We start from the raw sequence: 23,745 nt of genomic DNA on the forward strand, positions 1-23,745 counted from the left end.
TTCAACTCACGATGTACTAAAGATTCAACTCACCAGGTACTAAAGATTCAACTCACCAGGTATTAAAGATTCAACTCACCAACTACTAAAGATTCAACTCACCATGTACTAAAGATTCAACTTACCAGGTACTAAAGATTCAACTCACCATGTACTAAAGATTCAACTCACCAGGTACTAAAGATTCAACTCACCAGTTACTATGGTTACTGTGGTCGTTGATTTGGTGCAGTTGACGCCGAAGGGCTCGACGCTGGGGTCGGGCTGGATGGTAACGTACCCCGTGAAGGAGTGGGACTCTTCCGTGATGGTCTTGTTACTTTTCAGGAAAGCTTGCAGCGCGCTGCATGTTGGGAACACCTCTGTTTAAAAACACAAATCATATTTTGTGAAAAAATAATTATTTAAGGTTTAAAATTTGAAATAAATAGACGTACTATTTCACACATGATGGTCCTTATAGACCATTTGTGACTGTTGGTGTAAGTTATATTTTCATTAGAAAATTTTAAACATACATAGCCCACATAATTATCTCTTTTGTTATTACTTTACAAAACTAATCACAAATAAAAACCAGAACTACTTATACTTTTAAGCATATAATAATCGCATGTAATGATGACTTTAGAATACCTGTACATACGAACTCGCCGACCTCCATGACCAACTCCCCACCACTGGCTAACTGGGTAACTTTAGAGAAGTCCAGTTTGTTGATTGGCATGTTCTTTAGGTCTGCTAGCGTCCCACTGTCCACACTGTAAAGATAACGAATCCCAATATTTTAAACGTACTTAAAAAAAACCCAAATAAACCCAAACATTTTTTTTTCGTATTATCCCAATAGCATTATTGGAAATCGCAACGACATAAAAATTAAGGTTTATCCTCATCCGATACCATACTAAAATAATATTCATATTAAAATTTAACGCAAACACACAACTATCAGCTAAAAACATAATTCCGGGTACATTAAATATATATAAGGACAAGGGGGGGATGAAATGGAAGGAGATGAAAAAGAAGGGAGGCTGAAGTAGATTGAGGTGGTGGGCAAGCAGGGAGAGATAGGTGGCTTCCTCAATAGAATCCCACATTGCCTATTCCAATTTCCACACAGATTTACATTTACTACGACTACTACTACTACTAATACTACTATTACAAACATACAGAAACAGAACGAGAAGACCACATTTAAACCCAAAGGTAAACTTGCAGACCACAGGTAAACTTGCAGACCACAGGTAAATTAGCAGACTACAAGTAAACTAGCAGACCACAGAAAACTAGCAGACTATGAAGATAAGTAAACCAGCAGATTATAATTGAACCAGCAGACGACACCTTTACGAACTTACCTATATCCGGCTCCGTCACATTGACAAGAGGTACCGCCAGTACCACAAGAGTCAAAAATAGCCGACAGTTTTTTCCAGTCTGTTGTATTACCCTGGTATAACACATCTGAAGAAGGATGGAACATGAACGGTTCAACACGTCATCTTAATTACCCCTTTTCTGTGTCTAATAAATGTATTTTAAGCTGCTTGTTTTAAAGATATTTAAACGTTTATGCTCCAAAAAATCATCCCTTTTACAAACACCAACGGTGGTATTAAAATAAATATGGTTTAAAACCTGACTGTATTTGATTGGATGTATTTGATTGTCTTTAGTATTTTTGGTAACTAAAACTTAACACACAATAATTTTAAAAATAAACCCGGAGTGATCTCCCTTAAACTTTCTCGAATATTCTTATATAACTTGGAATATAGACATGATTTTTAATTACTTAAATTTTAAAAAATAGAATACAATCTCATAGAAAAAAGAATTGTGCCCCAAGCGAACGTCAAAACAAAATGTGCATAATAGTGTGCAATATTATTAGTACTTTAAAAATTTACATGCGTTTTTTTTTTTGAGAAATAGGAAATAGCGTAAATTAGTACTTCCGGTCAACGGAAATTACTCACAATTTGACAGAAGGTAGATAATTAGATCTTTAACTTACATGTAAAATTTCATTAATCTATCCTAAATAGTACTCAAGTTATAGGCTTTTGAAAAATTCAAAGTAGAAAAAGTACCCCTTCCGGTTACCGAAAATGCTCAATAGTTGATACGGATCTACGATTTTGATAAAATACTTATATGTGAAATTTCATCAACCTAGCTATAACGGTACTCAAGTTATCGTATTTACACACAAACAGACAGACAGACAGACACACACACACACACAAACAGACATAAGGACAAAATTGCAAAATTATGTTTTTCCGTATCAGTGAGGTGTAACGATTACAAGACTTTCTCTATACTTCGTATATACGAGAAAGTAAAAAGGGCGAAAACCAATTTGGTCGTTTACGTTTTGTCACTGATTTTTTTAACGCAATTTTCATTCTGGAGAATTGCGTTTATTAACTCGTCATTTCTGGATGGATGGATGGATGGATGAATGTATGGATGTGTGTTCGCAGCTTTAAGTCGTATCTCCTCCTCAACGAAGCAATATCGATGACTAGTTACAAAAGCAATTATGTTAAGCAAGTTACGAGGATGAACATAGGCCATAAAAATTCCGGGTTTCTTTCATGGATTTCCCAGAAAAGCCAAAAAACCTCGAAAAAAATCAGTTTTTGGCCCATATCTCGGCAACCAGACCACTTAGCGACTTGAAACATGTACCAATCGATTCCTGCCATAATTTAAAACAATATTGCAGAGAAAGTTTTCAAAAATATCCTTTCGTTTGGTCACAAAATGTTTTTTTAATTAATTAAAATTTGGACCGAATTAGTAGGCATTTTATGCAACCACACCACACGCGTCTTCACGTTCAATAGCTGCGCCATTACGTTCAATGGCTGCGACGTCACGTTCGGTAGCTGGGCGCGCAATGGTTTTTAGTCATGTTACTCTATTGTAAATAAAACATGTAAAATACTGAAAAAAAAAAAATTAATAAAAAACGTTTTAATAACTAACCAATGGTTTTACTAACCCTGCTCTTGATTTACGCTACGACAGAGCTATTTTTAGATAACACAAGGAAATTGCGCTAAAATTGTCACTAGACTTTTTTTAATTACTTGTTTTATTTTAAGGTTGCTATGAATGTAAAATCGACAAAAAACACGGCTTTTATATCTGTAAATAATAATGATGGAAGGCTTTTTGAAATCTCGTTAATCTCCATTAATTAGGTCTATAAAATAAGTTGCATTTTTATGGCCTATATTAAAAGACATGGAAGAATAATATACATATTATTAAGCTTGGTAAGAAAAAAATAATGTGTCAAAAAGTAATTTAAAAAGAAAGTTTTACCCTGTAGATCAACTGATTAACACACTAAGACATGTAAGAACAACCTATATGTAAAGGAAAGTTTTACCCTGTACATCAACCAATATACAGCTGACCGTAACCTCTTGGAAGCAGTAAGTTGACCTAGATTTGAGACCCTCCAATTGGGCTTTGCTGGCTTGCAGGTACTCAAATGTCCAGTCGGAATCTTTGATGATTTTCTGGGACGGTGATAAAAAAACAACACATGGAAATGGTCATTTTTTTAAAAGTAAGGGATGAACTGGCCAGTCGGTTTACCAGGAAAAATCCCGGTCGGCCCCCAGGAAAAATTTCTGGTAAGCCCCCAAGAAAAAAAAATCGTGTTGGGGCTAAAGCAGTGGTGCCAGAAGTAATAGTCCGATTTGTGTTTTATCTTTATTTTTTTTCAAAATAATTTACAAGTTTTTCTACATTTTATCATTTCCATTCCTTCTACCAAGGCGTAACATGCAATGCTATGTGGAAAAAAGCACAAGGATAATTTCAATCTGGGGCTGGGGTGCCCCAATTTTGAAATTTACCGGGATACTTGTTAAAACTTGCCTTTGTATGCAAAATTCGGACAAAAAACCACATAGAAATTACTCTTGGATATGAATGATTCTCCCCTTTGTAAAAAAATAAATTGTCTTAGATAAAATACAGTTTTGTAACACTATGGATAACTTTTCACCTCGAAAGAAATAAACCGGGAGTGATCTCCCTAAACTTTCTCGAATATTCTTATATAAATAAACAGGGGATGGGAACTCGGGCTATAGACATGATTTTTAATCCATTTTAAATACTTAAAGTTTTAAAAATAGAATAAAATCTCGTAGACAAAAGAATTGAACACCAAGTGAACGCCAAATAAAAAAGTGCATAATAGTGCGCAATATTATTAGTACTTTAAAAATTTACATTAGTTTTTTGAGAAATCGGAAGTCGCGTAAACTACTACTTCCGGTCAACGGAAATTACTCAAAATTTAACAGAAGGTAGAGAATTAGATCTTTTACTTACATGTGAAATTTCATTTATCTATCTGAAATAGTACTCAAGTTATAGGCTTTTGAAAAATTCAAAGTAGGAAAAGTACCACTTCCGGTTATCTGAAATCGCTCAAAAGTTGCTACGGATCTACGATTTTGATAAAATACTTAATATATGAAATTTCATCAACCTAGCTGTAACGGTACTCAAGTTATCGTGTTTACACACACACAGAAACACAGACAGAATTGGATAATCCAGTTTTTTCAACTCAATTACGCATAAAACGCCAACATTTTTTCCCGATTAAAATAACTTAAATAAGCCCTCTATATCCCGGATGTGATGAAGGACTGAGGAGTAAAACGATAAAAACTGTCAAAATTTTATGTGATTTTTGTGCACGATTACAATACTGTCTCTATACTCTGTATACGAGAAAATAAAAAAAAAAACGACTCGTAAAACTACAATTTCACATTCTTATAATTATAACCACAGATTAAATTTTAACGCCTTGATAACGCAATTAACCTACCGGTGACATGTCCCTGTGGTTCACTACAGTTTTTCCTTGAGGTGGCTTCTCCGTGAAGAGACAAAGTACATTGAATGGAGCGAGAGGGCCTTCTGTAAAACAATATCAAACGTTTTTTTAGCCCTGTGTTTAAACTATTCATTTCTTTAAGATCGATTAAGTGTAGATATTTTAAATTATTTAAATTGTTTTTACCAGAGGTGTAGCGACCCTTCCCGGCGCCCGGGGACATACTTTCAATTTTTGCGCCCCCCTCGGGAGCAAATTTTCGATTTGCACCCCCCTCGAACTTTTCATTTGCACCCCCCCCCCCCCCTCAAACTTTCGATTTGCACCCCCCGTCGAACTTTTCATTTACACCCCCCTCAAACTTTCAATTTGGCGCCCCCCCCTAAGGTCGGCGCCCGGGGACATATGTCCCCCCGCCCCCCCCCCCTCGCTACGCCTCTGGTTTTTACACCCCCACTTACGTAAAATTAAAACTATATTTTTACCCTTAAATATCTGAGTAAAAATTAAATCTGAACAAAGTGTTAACAAGTATTTAATTAGGTTGATTGCATTAAAATTAATTACTGAAGCCGTCTGGGTCGATGAGGTAAGTGCCTGTACGGGAGACGCCAGCCTGTCTGTACTTCTCGCAGTTGGGCTCAATGGCTGAAATATATAGTAGTTTATTAGGTTTGTGGATCAGTTTGATTAAATGGCTGACAGAAGTAATCACTTTGGTACAATGGTTAAAATATAAAGTAGTTTATTAGATTTGTGGATCAGTTTGGTTCAATGGCTGAAAGATGTGACCAGTTTGGTACAATGGCTGAAATATAAAGTAGTTTATTAGATGTGTGGATCAGTTTAGTTACCTGGCTGAAAGCTAATGTGAGTTATTAGCTAAGCGCAACAATCATGTTTTCTTTTAATGATTAGCTACACACGTCAATCATGTGTTTTTTGTAATGATCAGCTACACACATCAACCATGTTTCCTGGTCTTACCAAAAGGCTTGCTAGCACACTGCAGTGGACCCAGAGTGTAAGTTCCGCTCTTCCTGTCCCCAATTTCAGCGGTCAGCTTGACCACTGGCAGGTCCGTCTTGTTGACCACGAGGCCGAAGTCGCTCCTGGTGACCCCGTCGCCGATGTCACAGTTGCACTTGACATTTGGAGCGTCACAGGAGTTGGTGGTTCCACAGCCGCAGGATCCATGGACACCGTTGGCACCAGCGAAGTAGTTAAGCTTGCGTTCGTCGCCAGCTACGGTCAGGTAGCCTCCGCCGGCCATGAGTCTGGAGCTCTGAGGATAGAGACGGGGTGTTTTAATAAAGGGAAGGGGGGGGGGGGGGGTGGAGATTGTGTGGTAGTCCCCATCGGCCATAAGTCTGGAGCTCAAATAGTGTAGAAGGGCTATTTCAATAAAGATGTAAGAACGATTTTTCTTTGGAGATGGCTTGATAGCCTAAACCGGCAATGAGTCTGGAGCTCTGATGGGGGTGTTTTAATACAGGAAGAAGGACCGTTATCACATTACACTGTCCCTTCATATGCCGTGGTACTTCATCTGCCCCACTGGTCCAAAAGAATAACTTTTAAAACAGAGAGAAGGCCTGTTTTAGCGCTATAGTTTGATGATTACTTTTAGACACGTACAGTGTGTTTTTCTGATAAGCTATATTTGTAGGTCGAAATAAGAAATTTAAAAAAGACGGGTATTGTGCTAGCTGCATAAGACATCACACATGAATAAGCCTTATTTAAAAAAGTAAAAGACTTTTTTTTTTTCTAAAGACTAACGGATGTGTTAAGTATTTACAAAACATAAATATAGATGAAGACTTTCATAAAACGATTAAAATTCACACACACATAGACACTTAAGCAATTTGTAGAGCTTACTTGACAAGTAAATTCTACAGACTGGGAGCAGAAAACAGATCCTGAGATGAGTCCCAGAATTCTGGGGAGATCAGTGGTGTAGTCCACGCTGGTGCCATCTGGTGTGGTTGGGGTCACGACTGGGCTAAAAAGAAACAAGAAAAAATATTTTATGGTCTGACGTTTGAATGTACACAATAAACGTATGTGAAAAGGAATATCAAATTACATTTATCTCCCTTTAAATGAAATTTAGATTTTTCAGTGTTTATTCAAGAGAATTATTGAAAGATCTAAATGGGTTTCATCTCAACATTAACTTATACATTATTTAGAAACGTTTTAATATTAAATATTTTTTAAACTCTTGCACGAGGGCAGTTCAGGAAAATAAAATAACAAATATTCAGAAATTTTTACTAGATTCTAAGTACAAAAACCTTAGGTACAAAACCTAAGTAGGCCTGCAGGTAATATGCAGCTTAATTAGCATAATATATCAAATAAAGTTTGTATTAAATGCGTTCAAATTAAAGGGGTGAATAGAATATGATCTGAATTTTAAGAACCACCTCCTGAGATGAAAATTGCCAGAGAAAGACAAAAAACCAGCTACTTGTGGCGGCCCCGTGTGTCTTGGGTACACACGTCAAAAAATGATGACCATCCTAGATAACTAGTGCCTGATCTGATAAGTCATTGTCCTTACCTGAGAGGTGGGATTCTCGTGACACCCACGTGAGAGTAATCCAGGTTGCAGTAGACAAGGAACGGTTCCAGAATACCTGCGCCATCCACGTCAATGTAGTAGGCTCCGGAGTCCTTGTACTTGTAGGTGAACTTCGCATCGTCGCAGTTTTTGGGTACACCGGCTAGAATAGAGTTAATATAAAAATTGAGACATTAAATAATAGCACGGTACTCCAGCTGATAGAGATTTAGTTTTCTTACAAATGAGTAATGTTTGCATCAAGCGTTACTTCAGAAAATATCAATACACCAATTTGACAATTCTGTCTAGGGGGGGGGGGGTGGTGTTGCACGAATTTCCGAAAAAGGAAGGGGGGGGGGGGGCGGAGACACTGGCGAAAGTGTCTATTTTCTTTATAAATTATGTTTTTTTTTCAATGTTACCCATTGGAGGTTGGGGGTTAGATGCTATGAGATGGAGGGGAGAGGAGGGGGGCAGTGTCCCTGAAGAGGACAATGTGCTGAGAAAACCTGTGCGTAAGGCTTTTAAATAAAAAAAATACACTAAAGTTTATGCTACCAAGATGAATTTCTGAAAGAAATAATGTAGGTTTCGCTTTCATCCAAAACTCAGCTCTGACTGTTACCTGAGGGCGTATCTGAGCAGACGAGAGGAGACACAGTGACCGCGCCCTTGTTGGTGGTCGTCTGGTTGAAGTCGATCCTCACCACGGGCAGCTGGCTCTTGTCCAGGACGTTGGCGGTCTCGGTGGTCACAGAGGTCTGGGTACCGTCACAGTAGCAGCTGGATGGGCAGCTCTTGACCTCACCGCATGCGCACTAGAAGTGGTTTAAAGTCTCGCTTAGTTTTGGTTTAAATAAGGAAACATATAAGAGGAAACCTATTTTTATTTTTTATTTATTTAACACAATAGCGGACGATTTCAAGTCTCGCTTAGCTTTTGTTTGAATAAGAAAACTAAAAAGAGAAAACAGACATTATTTTTTATTTATATAAATACAATGCCGGACAGCCATATTTCTTCTGTACATTTTGTAATATTTTGCCTTTTGTAGCCCCCCCCCCCCTAAATGGTGCCACCCGGTCCAGTCCGATCCGCTGCCACCGCCCTCGCTACGCATCTGCAAGTGTACATCTATCAAGAATAACAATATGAAAGCGTAAAACCACCTCGACCTCCTCAATATTTAGGTTTTTAAAATCATACAACAATGGAACAGCAAAAACACAAAATATCATTTTTCTCAAAAGTAGAAAACTGACAATTGTGATTTAACCCCTGTGGTCTTCAGTTGAATCTTTAGGTCATAAGCTCTCAGTAATAAATAAAACAACCTTTCAGGTTATCTTAAAAATGGGAAAGGAATCAAAATACCCATTAAATGCAATAATGTTTCTTCTTGAATTCAAATCCATTTAAGGCTTACGATCTAAATTAAGAAAATAGAATATCTTAAAATTTTTAGTTGGAACTACGCGGTAATCGTTCTTGTATATTAAATAAACTTTCTTGAATATTCTTATATAACACTACGGGGGATGACAACTCGGGATATCCATTTTTAATTACTTAAACTTTTAAAAATAGAATAGAATCTCGTAGAAAAAAAGAATTGCACACCAAGTAAACGCAAAGCAATATTTGTATAATTGTATAATAGTGCGGAATATTATTAGTACTTTATAAATTTACATGAGTTTTTTGAGAAATTGGAAAAAGCTTAAATTACTACCTCCGGTCAACGGAAATAAATCAAAATTTGACAGAAGGCAGATAATTAGATCTTTTACTTAGATGTGAAATTTCATTTATCTATCTGAAACAGTACTCAAGCTAAAGGCTAAAGTTATCGTGTTCACAGACAAACACACACACACATATATACACACACATCTAGGCCTACAGACATACGGACAATATTGCAAATCTATGTTTTTCCGACTCAGGGAGGTGTAAAACATCGAGATTTGCAATTCTCTATACTTCGTATACCAGAAAATAAAAAAAAAAACAATGAAAATCTGACCATCCCGTCTTTATTGCTGCCCCAGTTTTTGTGTTGTTTGCCGTAAGCATCGTACCAGGCAGTTCCTGGTAGAAGGTTGAACCCTTTGTTGCAGGAAAATCTGAAATATGTTTGTTGCAACCAGCTATTCTATGTTGAAATATAGAGAAACACTGCTTTTGTACACACAAGAGTACTGTTTACTTAGAAAGTTACAACTGCATTAGTACACACGAAGGTACTGTTTACTTTGACAGTAATACTGAAGAGGTGATTAAAACAAACTCTAGAGAGGGACAGGAAAGCTAACCATGAATACAACTGGCCAACAGATACATTCTGACGGTGAATCTACTATAGGCACATTCGAATGACAGAACCCCTGCAGCTAAGCTTTTGGCTGATGAGACTTTTGTTGATATTTCAATGACTAAGAAAGAGGACTATCTTTTTGGAATGTACAATTTAAAGAACATTGAACCTATTTTTATACCTTCATTTACCCAGGTCATAGAAACAAGTAAACACTACTTCACCTGCTCCAAATTCAAAAGGGAACTTTACTTTTTGTTTAATTTATAAAAGTGTACGAAATGTTCTCGTAACAATTAGGGAACGTGGAAGATATGTGAGATAAAATAACTTACTAGAGTGACTGGTAACAGTTAGGTAACATTTAAGATGTGAGGTAAAAAACAACTTACGAGAATGACTGGTCGCAGTTAGGTAACATTTAAGATGTGAGGTAAAAAACAACTTACGAGAATGACTGGTAGCAGTTAGGTAACATTTAAGATGTGAGGTAAAAAACAACTTACGAGAATGACTGGTCGCAGTTAGGTAACATTTAAGATGTGAGGTAAAAAACAACTTACGAGAATGACTGGTCGCAGTTAGGTTACATTTAAGATGTGAGGTAAAAAACAACTTACGAGAATGACTGGTAGCAGTTAGGTTACATTTAAGATGTGAGGTAAAAAACAACTTACGAGAATGACTGGTAGCAGTTAGGTTACATTTAAGATGTGAGGTAAAAAAACAACTTACGAGAGTGACTGGTAGCAGTTAGGTAACATTTAAGATGTGAGGTAAAAAACAACTTACGAGAATGACTGGTCGCAGTTAGGTAACATTTAAGATGTGAGGTAAAAAACAACTTACGAGAATGACTGGTAGCAGTTAGGTAACATTTAAGATGTAAGGTAAAAAACAACTTACGAGAATGACTGGTAGCAGTTAGGTTACATTTAAGATGTGAGGTAAAAAACAACTTACGAGAATGACTGGTCGCAGTTAGGTAACATTTAAGATGTAAGGTAAAAAACTTACGAGAATGACTGGTCGCAGTTAGGTTACATTTAAGATGTAAGGTAAAAAACTTACGAGAATGACTGGTCGCAGTTAGGTAACATTTAAGATGTAAGGTAAAAAACTTACGAGAATGACTGGTCGCAGTTAGGTAACATTTAAGATGTAAGGTAAAAAACAACTTACGAGAATGACTGGTAGCAGTTAGGTAACATTTAAGATGTAAGGTAAAAAACAACTTACGAGAATGACTGGTAGCAGAAGACCGAGTTCTCCAGCAGGGGGGTGATGTCGCTGGGTTTTGGCTCGTAGGTGATGTCCACTGGACCTGGGGTGATAGGGACAACCTTGGGGAAAGGTCCGGTTGCTGGCACTTTGGTTAGGATAGCTTTGTTCACCATTTCGCAAAATACCTGTAGTAGAATACAGCATAGAGAAGTAGTTAGGGTAGCTTTGTCTACCATTCCGCAAAATACCACTACAAGAGTACAGCATAGAGGAGCAGTTAGTTATGATAATGCTCGCATTTTACCTGCACAATAGTACAGTATATTGCAGCAGAATATTACACACAACTACCCTTAACAGAAGATGCAAGATTGGGATTAGGTTGTAGTGCGATCAAACCAGCTGAGCTTACAATTTGAATTTAAACCTGCTACACTTTAATGTAGGGGTACGAGATTTAGCTCTTAAAATATGAAATAAGACAATAACAATCACGAATGACTGATTTTCATTCAGATGTAGAAATTCAAGACTTACAGCCAGATGTACATTATGTATGATTGACTTGACTTAGATTTAAGAAAATGACTTACAGTCAGATATGAGTGATTGACTTACAGTGAAGGGGTTGGCTGGTCCTATAAAGTCAGGATCGATGACGTATTTGTTGCCGCTGACAAAGTTTGGAATGTCTTTACATGATCTGGGCAAGGCTGTCGAAGATCACATCAATGTAACAGTATTTAAATAGTTCATTGGAAAATATATCACACTATTTATCACACGATATAGAAATAATTTTATTGGAAACTATATCACGCTGTATTTTTGTACCTACCTGTGCAGTTGACTCCATTTCCGGCATAACCATTTTTGCAGACACATTTGAAGCTGCCGGCGGTGTTGATGCAGTTGGCGTTGACGTTGCAGTTGTTACCGCCGTTAGGGGCGCACTCGTCCTTATCTTTAGAGGAATGAGAAACAGATGAGACTTTTTTTTAGCTCCAGGAAATGTTTTCAATATAACACATAACATTCTCTATCGTGAATAGGAACTAAAACAGTTTTTTTTAAAAATAATATATAATCTCCGTGGTTTCTACTGTAAGCATTTTAGATTTAGTTTTAGTAATTCAACTTAGAATACATTTTATTAAAATAAGCATCTGTGAAATATTAGGGATTGTTTGATTTTTAAAAAAAAACAGTTTAGAAAAAATAAAAAATAAATTATTTTAAAAAATACATTTTATTGTTGAAGGAAAAACTCCGACTTTTTGAATGTTTACACGAAAAATGTATTACTACTTTTATATTTACAGTAAACAAATATATGATAAAAGTTGTCATAATATACATCACTACTGCTGATTATGTTGTAATACACGACGCTAGAGCTGATTATAAAATGTTAGTTTTACTATCTTACCTGTGCAGTTCAAACCGTCGCCTTGGTAACCCTTGATGCACACACACAAATTGCTGCCATTACATAAGGCGCGGGGGGCGTCACAATCGTTGTTGCTACCACATAAAACTACACCAACAAAAAAAAAAAAGAGATTGTGTCTGAATTTGCAATAATTGTTTTTTCTGCATTAACGCCAGAGTTTGATAACAAGAGATGCTTGGTCAAAACAGTTTTAAGTTTTGTTAAAAAATAAAAAAATGAAATAATAAATAAAAATTTTAGGGGATTCATCGTTTCGGAATCAGTCTAATTTTCCATCAGAGCTGGGTGGACTCAGCGACGTTCCAAATCGAGATCCGAACTCGAGACAATTGGGCTTGCAGTCGAGCGCTCTACCACTCGGCCAATCCGTTCCCTAACTATTAATACACTGCATTGAATTGCTCACAAACACGCCGTTAACAAACTCACAGACACACTTGAAGCCATCGCCCACGTAATTCCTCTTGGAGTCGCAGACACACTTAAAGCTGCCGGGGTAGTTGCTGCAGATGGCATTGGGGTCACAGGGGTTAGAGGTCGTACACTCGTTGATGTCTGAGTGAGAGAAAAATAAAATGTGATTTGCATTACACAGGGAGCATGGGGTGTGATTATATATATATATATATATATATATATATATATATATATATATATATATATATATATATATATATATATATATATATATATATATATACACATTAATTAATTAATTAATTAATTAATTTAATTATTTACGAGCCGACCCGCGGCATATCATACGCCGCTATTTAGTTGTTTTATTTTCTACTTTTCAGTAATTCATAATTTGTGAATTCGACAGTACCAATGCTGCCACTGAAAATATTTGCTTTAAAATACTATCAGTAGGTCGTTAAGGACGATACTACCCCCACCCTTCTTTCCCCAACCCTTACCCCCCCTGAAAGCAGCCTCCTCTTAGTTACCTCCTCTAAGTTTAAAAACGTTTCAAACTAAATTATCTGCCCCTAACAGCCGTCACTAAACCCGGTTCCACGATTGTAAACATTTAGCGTGAGCCACAGCTCACCAGACCATGTAGGGGTGGGGTGGTAGGGAGCGCGCTTACAGCTTGTTCTCTAGCGTCTCCAAGAAGAGACCTATATATATAGATATGTGCAATGCGAAAAATAATATGATCAATAACTTACCTGTACAGGTGTAGCCATCACCTTGGTAACCAGCATTGCAGACACACTTGTAATCTTTGCTGCAGGTTCCATACTGAGGACAGTCAGTGTTGGTTGCGCACGACTTATAAGCTGAAACACAGTTTTCAAGTACATTTTGGATGGAAAGTTATCTTTCTGGTTATGTCCCTTACCGTATCGCCATACATTTAATGGGAGAGAACGCGTATAACGTAGTTTTTGCAAATGATGAACATTAGTTTTTTTTTCTTTAAAATTACTAGTTATGACATAACATGAGATTGAAGTTTTTCTGAAGCCAATCAAAATAACCCAAAATAACGCTAATCTGACACGACTTACTAAACTTGCAGCCAGTTCCGCCTACGGTGGTTTTGAACCCGTCCCCTGTAGCACCAGCGGGGCACGTACAGGTGAAAGAGCGACCGTCTGTTGCGTCCTTGCACTGGGCGTACAGGTCACAGGTGACGTAGGCGTTAAAGCTGCAGTCACCCTGGCGGTAGCCGCTCTCTGGGGACACGGGAGAAACAGGTTTAGTAGGTTTTGTAGAGACAGGTTTAGGAGGTTTTGTAGAAACAGGTTAAGAAGGTTTATAGAAACAGGTTAAGAAGGTTTGGGAGAGACAGGTTTAGAAGGTTTGGGAGAGACACACAGGTTTAGAAGGTTTGGGAGAGACAGGTTAAGAAGGTTTTGAAGAGACAGGTTTAGGAGGTTTTGTAGAGAAAGACAGGTTTAGAAGGTTTTGTAGAAAAAGGTTTAGGAGGTTTTGTAGAGAAAGACAGGTTTAGAAGGTTTTGAAGAAACAGGTTTAGGAGGTTTTGTAGAGAAAGACAGGTTTAGAAGGTTTTGTAGAGACAGACAGGTTTTGAAGGTTTTGAAGAAACAGGTTTAGGAGGTTTTGTAAAGAAAAGACAGGTTTAGAAGGTTTTCTAGAGACAGACAGGTTTAGAAGGTTTTCTAGAGACAGGCTTAGAACGTTTTCTAGAGACAGGCTTAGAAGGTCTTATATAAACAGGTTTAGAAGGTTTTCTAGAGACAGACAGGTTGCTTTTCTAGAGACTAATAGGTTCAGAAGGTTTTCTAGCTAGATAAACAAGTTCAAAAGTTTTAATAGCGAGACAAATAGGTTATTCTAGAGATAAAAGGGTTCATAAGGTTTTATAGAGAGAAATACAAGTTCTTAAGGTTTTCTTGAGAGAAATACAGGTTCATAAGGTTTATAGCAAGACATCTATCATCATAAGGATTTTTAGCAAGACGAACAGGTTCATAAGATTTTCTTAAGACACAAGACACACACGCTGTTAGATTTCCTAAAGACACAAGACACACAAGCTGTAAGATTTCTTAAAGACAAGACTCGCACGTTGTAAGATTTTCTAAAGACATAAGACACACAAACTGTAAGATTTCCTAAAGACACTTGTTGTAAGATTTCCAAAAGACAAGATACACAAGCTGTAAGATTTCCTAAAGACACAAGACACACACGCTGTAAGATTTTCTAAAGACACAAGACACACACGCTGTAAGATTTTCTAAAGACACAAGACACACATGCTGTAAGATTTTCTAAAGACACAAGACACACACGCTGTAAGATTTCCTTAAGACACAAGACACACACGCTGTAAGATTTCATAAAGACACAAGACACAAGACACACAAGCTATACGATTTCCTAAAGACACAAGACACTCTAGCTGTAAGTCACAAACAAACAAGTTCCTCACGCAAACAAACGTAGGCGTAGGCCGTTGCGTTGGTGCTCAGTTCACATTTTTCTGTAGCAACACACGGGCTGGGGTCACATGGGTTTATGGTCGCTGGAAGTAGACGAAACAGGATTGCATTATGTAATGCATGTAATGCAAGTGGATGTAAACGAAATAAGTTTTTCCGATGTAATATATGGTAGCTGAAAGTAGCCGAAACAGGTTTTTATTATGTACTAGACTACCCGTCATCCTTGGATAACTGTGGGTCTCGGGGGTCATCCATAATGACGTCACTTACAGCCACAACAAAAAACAGACCCCACATTCAAAAAGACGTCACACCTCAGACGTTTTTGTTTTAAAAAACACCGATTTCAACTGAGCATGGGTCTGACCACATTATCCCTTCATATGCTGACGTCACATGAAGGACTGAGTTGAGTTCGTGTTCATGTTTTTTGGATTTTGTAATCCAAAAAAGTAATTAGTTATCGAACATGAAAATAAACAGCATGTATAATTTAACAGCGGGTGTACTAAGTCTAAGATGCTCTAAACCTCCACTAATGTTTATAAACAATCACCCAATGAAGTATAGCACACTGCTATATAAGTATGCTAAAATCCGCCTGGGGGGGGGGGGGGAATCGTACACAAAATACGTCGCGCTTTTTAAACCGACGTTGTGTTGTAATTTTTTTACTTTTGAAAAAGTTTGTAGATTTGGCATTAAAGCAACATCAAATATTCGCTTTCCACAAACTGCAAGATAGACTTCCAGTACGTATGTACGAAGGGACGAAGTGCCCTAGCAGTAGAGAGCTAGACTGCTAACCCGCAAATCTCGAGGTGGAATCCGGTTTCAAGTCCCCGAGTCTACCCAGCTCTGATGGGTACCTAACTCACGTTAGGGGAAGTAAAGGCGGCTTGCCTAAAGCTGACCACACTATCCCTTCAAAGTCGAGGTCAAAGAATCAGGTGAACTTTACTTCACTTGCCCCATAGACCGTCAGGTTTTTAAGGGGAACTTAAGGTAAATGCGTCCTGGATCCAGAACTAGAGATTTCCAGATTTGTTCTATCTCTCGACCACGCCGTACGTTTTATATTCTGGAGAAAAATAACGCCGGTGTTTATACTCGTGCACTTTCTCTCTGTCTCTCTCTCTATCTATCTCTCTCTTTCTGTCTCTCTTTTTTTCTTTCTTTCTGTCTTCTCTCTCTCTTTCTCTCAAGCCAAAGGATTTCCTCTCCTCTTAAGCTACCCTGAGATTTTAACCCACATCCCGTCAATACAACATCAATACATAATTAACGTTAAGAGAAAATAATACCGTTTTGTATTAAGATTACGAAATTTTTAAAACTGATTTAATGATGGCTTTAGGAGAGTTCATGACATTTAATTTCTTACATCCCGCAGATGTAGGTAATTAATTCTCCAGTTTTCGGCTAGCGGCGCCATCTGGCGGAGGCACTTAAAGCCACGAGCCACGGCGAGCCAACCAAATACTCCGCTACGCTTGAGTGGCCAGTGCAACATTTGGGCCACCTCGTCTTACCAAGGGGTCACACGAAAGCGGAGCGTAGTTACTTTGGTCAAGAAAAAAGTCGGAATATCGACATACCTAACGGATCCCCTTCAACAATCAATAGAGCAGATGAAGTAGTGCTCGTATGTTTCTGTGACCTCGGCGTAAGAAGGGATGGTGTGTGGTCAGCACTTTGCCCAGCCGCTTTTACTTTCCCTAGCGTTAGACAGGTACTAGATAGAACTGAGTGGACTAGGGACTTCTACAGTCTAGTGTCCGGACTGAAATCTGAACTCAACACTCGCAGTCAAGCGCTCTACCACCCGTACCAGTAGTTAATTCACATTTCGGAGAATGTTTGTCAGGCAGTAATCAGAAAAAAAGCCCCACCAGTAGATAAGGATGTTCAAAGACTTGGACAAAACTTAAAGTCCCGACATGTAAACCCGACATGTAAACCCGACATGTAAACCCGACATGTAAACCCGACATGTAAACCCGACATGTAAACCCGACATGTAAACCCGACATGTAAACCCGACATGTAAACCCGACATGTAAACCCGACATGTAAACCCGACATGTAAACCCGACATGTAAACCCGACACGTAAACCCGACACGTAAACCCGACACGTAAACCCGACACGTAAACCCGACACGTAAACCCGACACGTAAACCCGACATGTAAACCCGACATGTAAACCCGACATGTAAACCCGACATGTAAACCCGACATGTAAACCCGACATGTAAACCCGACACGTAAACCCGACACGTAAACCCGACACGTAAACCCGACACGTAAACCCGACATGTAAACCCGACATGTAAACCCGACATGTAAACCCGACATGTAAACCCGACATGTAAACCCGACATGTAAACCCGACATGTAAACCCGACATGTAAACCCGACATGTAAACCCGACATGTAAACCCGACATGTAAACCCGACATGTAAACCCGACATGTAAACCCGACATGTAAACCCGACATGTAAACCCGACATGTAAACCCGACATGTAAACCCGACATGTAAACCCGACATGTAAACCCGACATGTAAACCCGACATGTAAACCCGACACGTAAACCCGACACGTAAACCCGACATGTAAACCCGACATGTAAACCCGACATGTAAACCCGACATGTAAACCCGACATGTAAACCCGACATGTAAACCCGACATGTAAACCAACTCGTACCTGCATCAGCCCTCAGCGTCAACACTATGGCCAACACACTCGCAATCGCCACAGACCTGGTCGTCATGGTAACCGATATGTATCAAGAGACTTGTTTCTTTGATCCAAATTCTAAGAATCCCTTGTAATCAGTTAGTTGTGCACCTATTTCTGGTAATTGAAAATGAAATTGATTAGAAATAAAAAAAATATAAATTTGAAACGATCCCAGCAGTTTTCTGTTTAAATTCTGAAAACAAATATGCGAAATTTTTTTTCTTGATGCGGCCTTCATTACACTAATCTGTATCCGGCATAAAAGAAAATATTTCAAAATTTATTTTGATAGTTAAATGTATTTACGGATTGAACGTAATAAATTATTTGATAGTAGAAGATAACAAGAATGGGGCAGGAAGAATGCAAATCTAAGACTTATGGATCACACTTAACTTAAAAGTTGTTGAACTGGATTGAGATCCAAATCAGCAGTGAGGATATGGATAACGTGACAGAAACTTGACAGAAAACAGCCATATGAGATGATGTTAAAATGAATGTGGATGTCGTATGCTTTAGTTGGTATACTGTTTTTTTGTTTAGAAAAATTATTCTTTAAACTCACGACATATAATATTAAACAATGTAGATTAATAATTACTGAAATTTAAATAAAAATCTGAAGTCATTTTGTGCCCGACACATTCCTCAACAACAAACTTGACTAGACCAAGTCAGGTCCTTACGTAAAGATCATAAACTATTTTTGTCCTACTGAACTCTGCTTGATTACTTTAATTCTATTTTTAAAGTTACCTCCATTAAAAAAAACAACTCTGTTTATGATAAATTACAAACGAATTGTATGTTAATTTCACTAGGAGTGCGCAATATTTTTGTTGTGATTCTCTTTGACGTTTGTTAACTTAAATAAACCGGGAGTGATCTCCCCTAAACTTTCTCGAATATTCTTATATAACTTGAAATATAGACATGATTTTTAATTACTTAAACTTTTAAAAATAGAATAGATCCTCATAGAAAAAAGAATTGCGCACCAAGCGAACGCCAAAACAAAATGTACATAATAGTGCACAATATTATTAGTACTTTATAAATTTACATGCGTTTTTTGAGAATAGCGTAAATTAGTACTTCCGGTCAACGGAAATTACTCAAAATTTGACAGACGGCAGAGAATTAGATCTTTAACTTACATGTGAAATTTCATTTATCTATCTAAAATAGTACTCAAGTTATAGGCTTTTGAAAAATTCAAAGTAGAAAAAGTACCACTTCCAGTTATCGAAAATCGCTCAAAAGTTGATCAGGATCTACGATTTTGATAAAATACTTATATATGAAATTTCATCAACCTAGCTGTAACAGTACTCAAGTTATCATGTTTACACACAGACAGACAGACACACAGACATACGGACAAGATTGCAAAATTATGTTTTTCCGTATCAGTGAGGTGTAAAACGTCGAGATTTGTAAAAATCTCGTTTTTTTTCACGGTTACAAGACTTTCTCTATACGAGAAAGTAAAAAACTTAAAGAAACAATAAAACAACAAACATTTGGGGCGTACAAACGATCTAAGTTTTAGACACTTAAATTTTCATAACCAAAATATATGGTTTACTTGATTGAAACTTTCACTAAAGAATTAGTGTCTTTGTGATTCGATTTGATTTTAAATTAAAGGATCTTGTAACTTTCGCTTCAAGTGAGCATGCACGAAAACATAAAAAATGGAGCCACCATGCCGCCTAGAAATGTAGTTTTCAAGTGACGCCATGTGATCTTAGACCCCGCACCTCCAGTTTTGCGCCACCTAAGTAAAATTAAAGAATATAGATAACTACTTAGCATTACGGACTTATTAGTTTTCTACTTCAATTGTGTGACACCAAAATATAAAGGCGAAGTGTCTAGTAAAAAGGGCCCATACATTTCCTATTGATGATAGGGGTGGGGGCGCATTTTTACCAACGCGAATTCTAATATATAAAAGCCCAAATGCGCACTGCTCTCTCTCTCTCTCTCTCTCTCTCTGTCTCTCTCTCTCTCTCTCTCTCTCTCTCTCTCTCTGTCTCTCTCTCTCTCTCTCTCTGTCTGCAACATTTTTGTGGCTATGTGATCATTATGTTCAGCGATATATGGAGAACTTAAAGATACGGACTTTTGTTGAAAATAATATGTTGGGTGTTTAAAATGTATAAACACAGTTTTATTTAAAGAAGGGAAAAAAAAATAAAGGCATATTCGAATGTACAAACACATGTTTAATCATGCAACAGGAAAAGTGTTTATAGTTGAGCCGAGAACGCACAAGGCAATGACGACACAAGTCACATGTTTAAACTACGAAAAGTACACATAACTAATGGCGTCATCTTCCAATTTTAGAATATGAAGAAATGAACTATTTCATTAAAACTTGGTTTATGAAATGTATACAATTTTCTCGACAGAAAGTTAATACTAATATGTATATAATTTGGTCTTTTTTATAGGTATTGGTAGTCTATGCTATTTTAAATGTCAGATTTTTTTTAGCAATTTAGTTATTTCTTTGCTTTGTCACTAATATCGTTCAGCGTGTAGTAAAGCACTTTGCGCTTTTACCAATAACTATTTTATAAAATATTTTTCTCAAACAAGTATAACATTAAAATATGTAGACCTATAATTCACGAGTAAGGGGTACTGACGGTTAGTAACTAGGCCTAATTTGAAGAGGGGACGCAAAATGGATAATTCTCGTTGGTAGCCGAAATATATCACTACGCCTTTGTATACTAGCATGTCTATAGTTTATATAACATAATCAAAGTTATTAATTATAAGGTGCTTTTTAATAAATGGCGATCACACATTTTTGCGCCCCCCCCCCTTGGATAGCGCCCTAGGCGACCGCCTAGTTCGCCTTACAGGTAGTGCTGCCCTGATAAGAGGTCAAGTAACGCTGAGGTGCTAATAAAATACCCACATTCGTGCATTTTTTTTGTTCCATCTACTTTTGATTGTAGTGTAACTAATTTCCCAGCATTCGTGGGCTTGTAAATAATATGTGAAGTTAAGCAATCTCAACGGAACGATTTTAAACATTGTACAAATATAAAAATTAGATATTTTCATACCAACGGCACTAGGAAACACAGCTTTAGCGTAATTGACCCATGGGGACCAAGTGGTCTAGCGGTAGAGAACGGGACTGCTAACCCGTTAGTCTCGAGTTTGAATCCGGGTTCAAGTCAGTAGACCGTCCCTGAGTGTACCCAACCCTTAATTTTTTTCCTTTATTGACCCATTCAAAAAACGACAACATTATCTTTGTCGCATTCAAATTCCCGACGCTTGCCCAAATGTCGTTTGCCCGAAGGCCGATTTCCCGAATGGACACGTGCCCGAATGCGACAAATGCCCGAATGGACACTTGTCCGAGTGGGACAAATACCCGAATGGACAAATGCACGAATGGACAAATACCCGAATGGACAAATACCCGAATGAGACAAATGCCCGAAAGCCACTTGCCCGAAAAAATGTTAATATTAAATAACAATTATAACACCAAATTGAAATTCTTAATAAATTCAAACGGCATTCGGGCAAGTGTCTTTCGGGATAACGTCCGGATCCCCAAGCAATGTGCATTCGGGAAAATGTCATCGGGAAAACAGTATTTAGACAAGTGTCTATAAGAATTACTCTTAGATCATCTAATGCATAGAAGAGTTCCCTTTTCGAACCTGACGGTCCACGGGGCTATTGAAGTAGAGTTCATCCGTTTCTATGACTTTTTGAATTATTAAAACTAATTAAGATCACCGATGAGCAAAAAAATAAATCAAGCAGAACTCACCCAAAGAAGTACGTCATCCATATGTTCGCACGAGTGGTCCGACCTTAAAAATGTTTTCCCTTATATGGCTATGCCGCAAATCTGCATTGATTTCACACGCCACGCGTGGGAAGTAAGAAATCGATTGATTTTCGTCTCGATTTCAAGATTATTTGATCCAGTCAATTAGATCGGATGAAACTTTTTTTGTCGGTTCAAAAACCCCTTGGACATAAACACAGCGATATAAACCCACTGGACACCCCCCCCCCTTCCCAAAAGGTGGTTTATAAAAGAAAAAACCAAAGATGATGTGAACCAAAATCAATAATTTAAAAAAAAAACTGATGGGTTGTATATAAATTATATTTCGTTGAAGGGGACGGTAGACGTGTATTGGGGTGGGTTGTGTAGGCGGAGAACCCCCCCCCCCCTCAAATATAGTCGCCTGAAAGAAACTCTAAATGCAACTTTTGTCATTATCGAGAATAAGTGCAAGGATTAAGGCAGTTTCGGAACTAGAAAAAAGGGGCCGCCCCGCAATTTTTTTTAGCCCCCCCCATATATATATATATATATATATATATATATATATATATATATATATATATATATATATATATATATATATATATATATATATATATAATATACTTATATGAAATTTCATCAACCTAGCTGTAACGGTACTCAAGTTATCGTGTTTAGACACACACACACACACGCACACAGACACACAGACATACGGACAAGATTGCAAAATTATGTTTTTCCGTATCAGTGAGGTGTAAAACGTCGAGATTTGTAAAAACAAATTCATAAAAACGTTTTAATAACAAGCTTTTATGTAATGATGCACTAAAAAGTAGAAAATAAATTATACACTACTATTTAAATTACTATAAAGAAAATCGTGGGTCACTTTAGTACTTTAGTACCTATTGGATACCTTTACTAATATTTGAGAAGAGACCCACGCTTTTCTTTATAGTAATTTAAATAGTAGTGTATAATTTATTTTCTACTTTTTAGTGCATCATTACATAAAAGCTTGTTATTAAAACGTTTTTTATGAATTTTTTTTTCAGTACTTTACATGTTTTATTTGCAATATTGTTACAAGACTAAAAACCATCGCGGGTCTATTGAACGTGATAGCGCAGCTATTAAACCTGATTGAACGTGATGATGTATGTGGTGTGGTTGGATAGACATGCCTACTAATTCGGTCCAAATTTTAATTAATTCATAAAAAATTAATTAGGCATCCAATTAAGTCAAATTTAGATTCAGATTGCATTGTCTTCATGTCTTGACCCACTGCCAACTGTGAATCGTATCGGTCAAGTAGAACTGTCCGAATTTTCACTCCTGCGTTTCCATCTAGACTGACGACAGACAGACTGTCGACAGAATGTCGACAGAGGAAGTGAGTTAAATAAAAGCTTGTAAAATCTCGATTTTTTTGCACGATTACAAGACTTTCTCTACTCTATACTTCGTATATACACGAAAGTAAAAATAAACAACTTTGTTTTTCTGCTTAGAATAGTGTTTATTATCAAAGCCAGGCGCGAGTCAGACACTGGCCTCTGCTCACCCCACTCAGGGAAAAATTATATAGGGCACCTGCTGATCTAGAGACCACAGTCCGGTTTATTCACTAAGTTGGACTTGTTGTCTAAATCCTCCACCATATTCTCAATTAAGAAGGAAGAAGAAGAAGAATATAACAATTCCAAACTTTAATTGAGTAATCTCTCTCTCTCTCTCTCTCTCTCTCTCTCTCTCTCTCTCTCTCTCTCTCTCTCTCTCTCTC

General features: G+C 37.4%; 1 protein-coding gene across 1 annotated transcript in view; it reads right to left on the reverse strand.

Moving 5' to 3' along the window:
* The window catches only part of LOC131936443 (uncharacterized), a 53,725-nt gene extending 31,742 nt beyond the window's left edge, over positions 1 to 21,983 (reverse strand). Inside the window, exons 1-21 of the mRNA XM_059293469.1 lie at positions 21,948 to 21,983; positions 18,095 to 18,244; positions 15,370 to 15,462; positions 13,979 to 14,146; positions 13,637 to 13,747; positions 12,891 to 13,016; positions 12,438 to 12,545; positions 11,847 to 11,972; positions 11,627 to 11,721; positions 11,024 to 11,193; positions 9,494 to 9,593; positions 8,092 to 8,284; positions 7,464 to 7,626; positions 6,776 to 6,899; positions 5,879 to 6,176; positions 5,459 to 5,539; positions 4,883 to 4,974; positions 3,416 to 3,548; positions 1,368 to 1,473; positions 637 to 761; positions 195 to 362 (exon numbers count right to left, since the gene is read on the reverse strand). Of these exons, the coding sequence (XP_059149452.1) occupies positions 195 to 362; positions 637 to 761; positions 1,368 to 1,473; positions 3,416 to 3,548; positions 4,883 to 4,974; positions 5,459 to 5,539; positions 5,879 to 6,176; positions 6,776 to 6,899; positions 7,464 to 7,626; positions 8,092 to 8,284; positions 9,494 to 9,593; positions 11,024 to 11,193; positions 11,627 to 11,721; positions 11,847 to 11,972; positions 12,438 to 12,545; positions 12,891 to 13,016; positions 13,637 to 13,747; positions 13,979 to 14,146; positions 15,370 to 15,462; positions 18,095 to 18,161 (2,647 nt within the window). The 5' untranslated portion in view covers positions 18,162 to 18,244; positions 21,948 to 21,983. The remainder of the gene's footprint in view (positions 1 to 194; positions 363 to 636; positions 762 to 1,367; positions 1,474 to 3,415; positions 3,549 to 4,882; positions 4,975 to 5,458; positions 5,540 to 5,878; positions 6,177 to 6,775; positions 6,900 to 7,463; positions 7,627 to 8,091; positions 8,285 to 9,493; positions 9,594 to 11,023; positions 11,194 to 11,626; positions 11,722 to 11,846; positions 11,973 to 12,437; positions 12,546 to 12,890; positions 13,017 to 13,636; positions 13,748 to 13,978; positions 14,147 to 15,369; positions 15,463 to 18,094; positions 18,245 to 21,947) is intronic.
* Positions 21,984 to 23,745: the final 1,762 nt, after the last annotated feature.

The sequence above is a fragment of the Physella acuta genome, unplaced genomic scaffold (genome assembly GCF_028476545.2).
Source record: "Physella acuta isolate Inbredline_101_S28 unplaced genomic scaffold, ASM2847654v3 ptg000005l, whole genome shotgun sequence".
NCBI classification, from domain to species: domain Eukaryota; kingdom Metazoa; phylum Mollusca; class Gastropoda; family Physidae; genus Physella; species Physella acuta.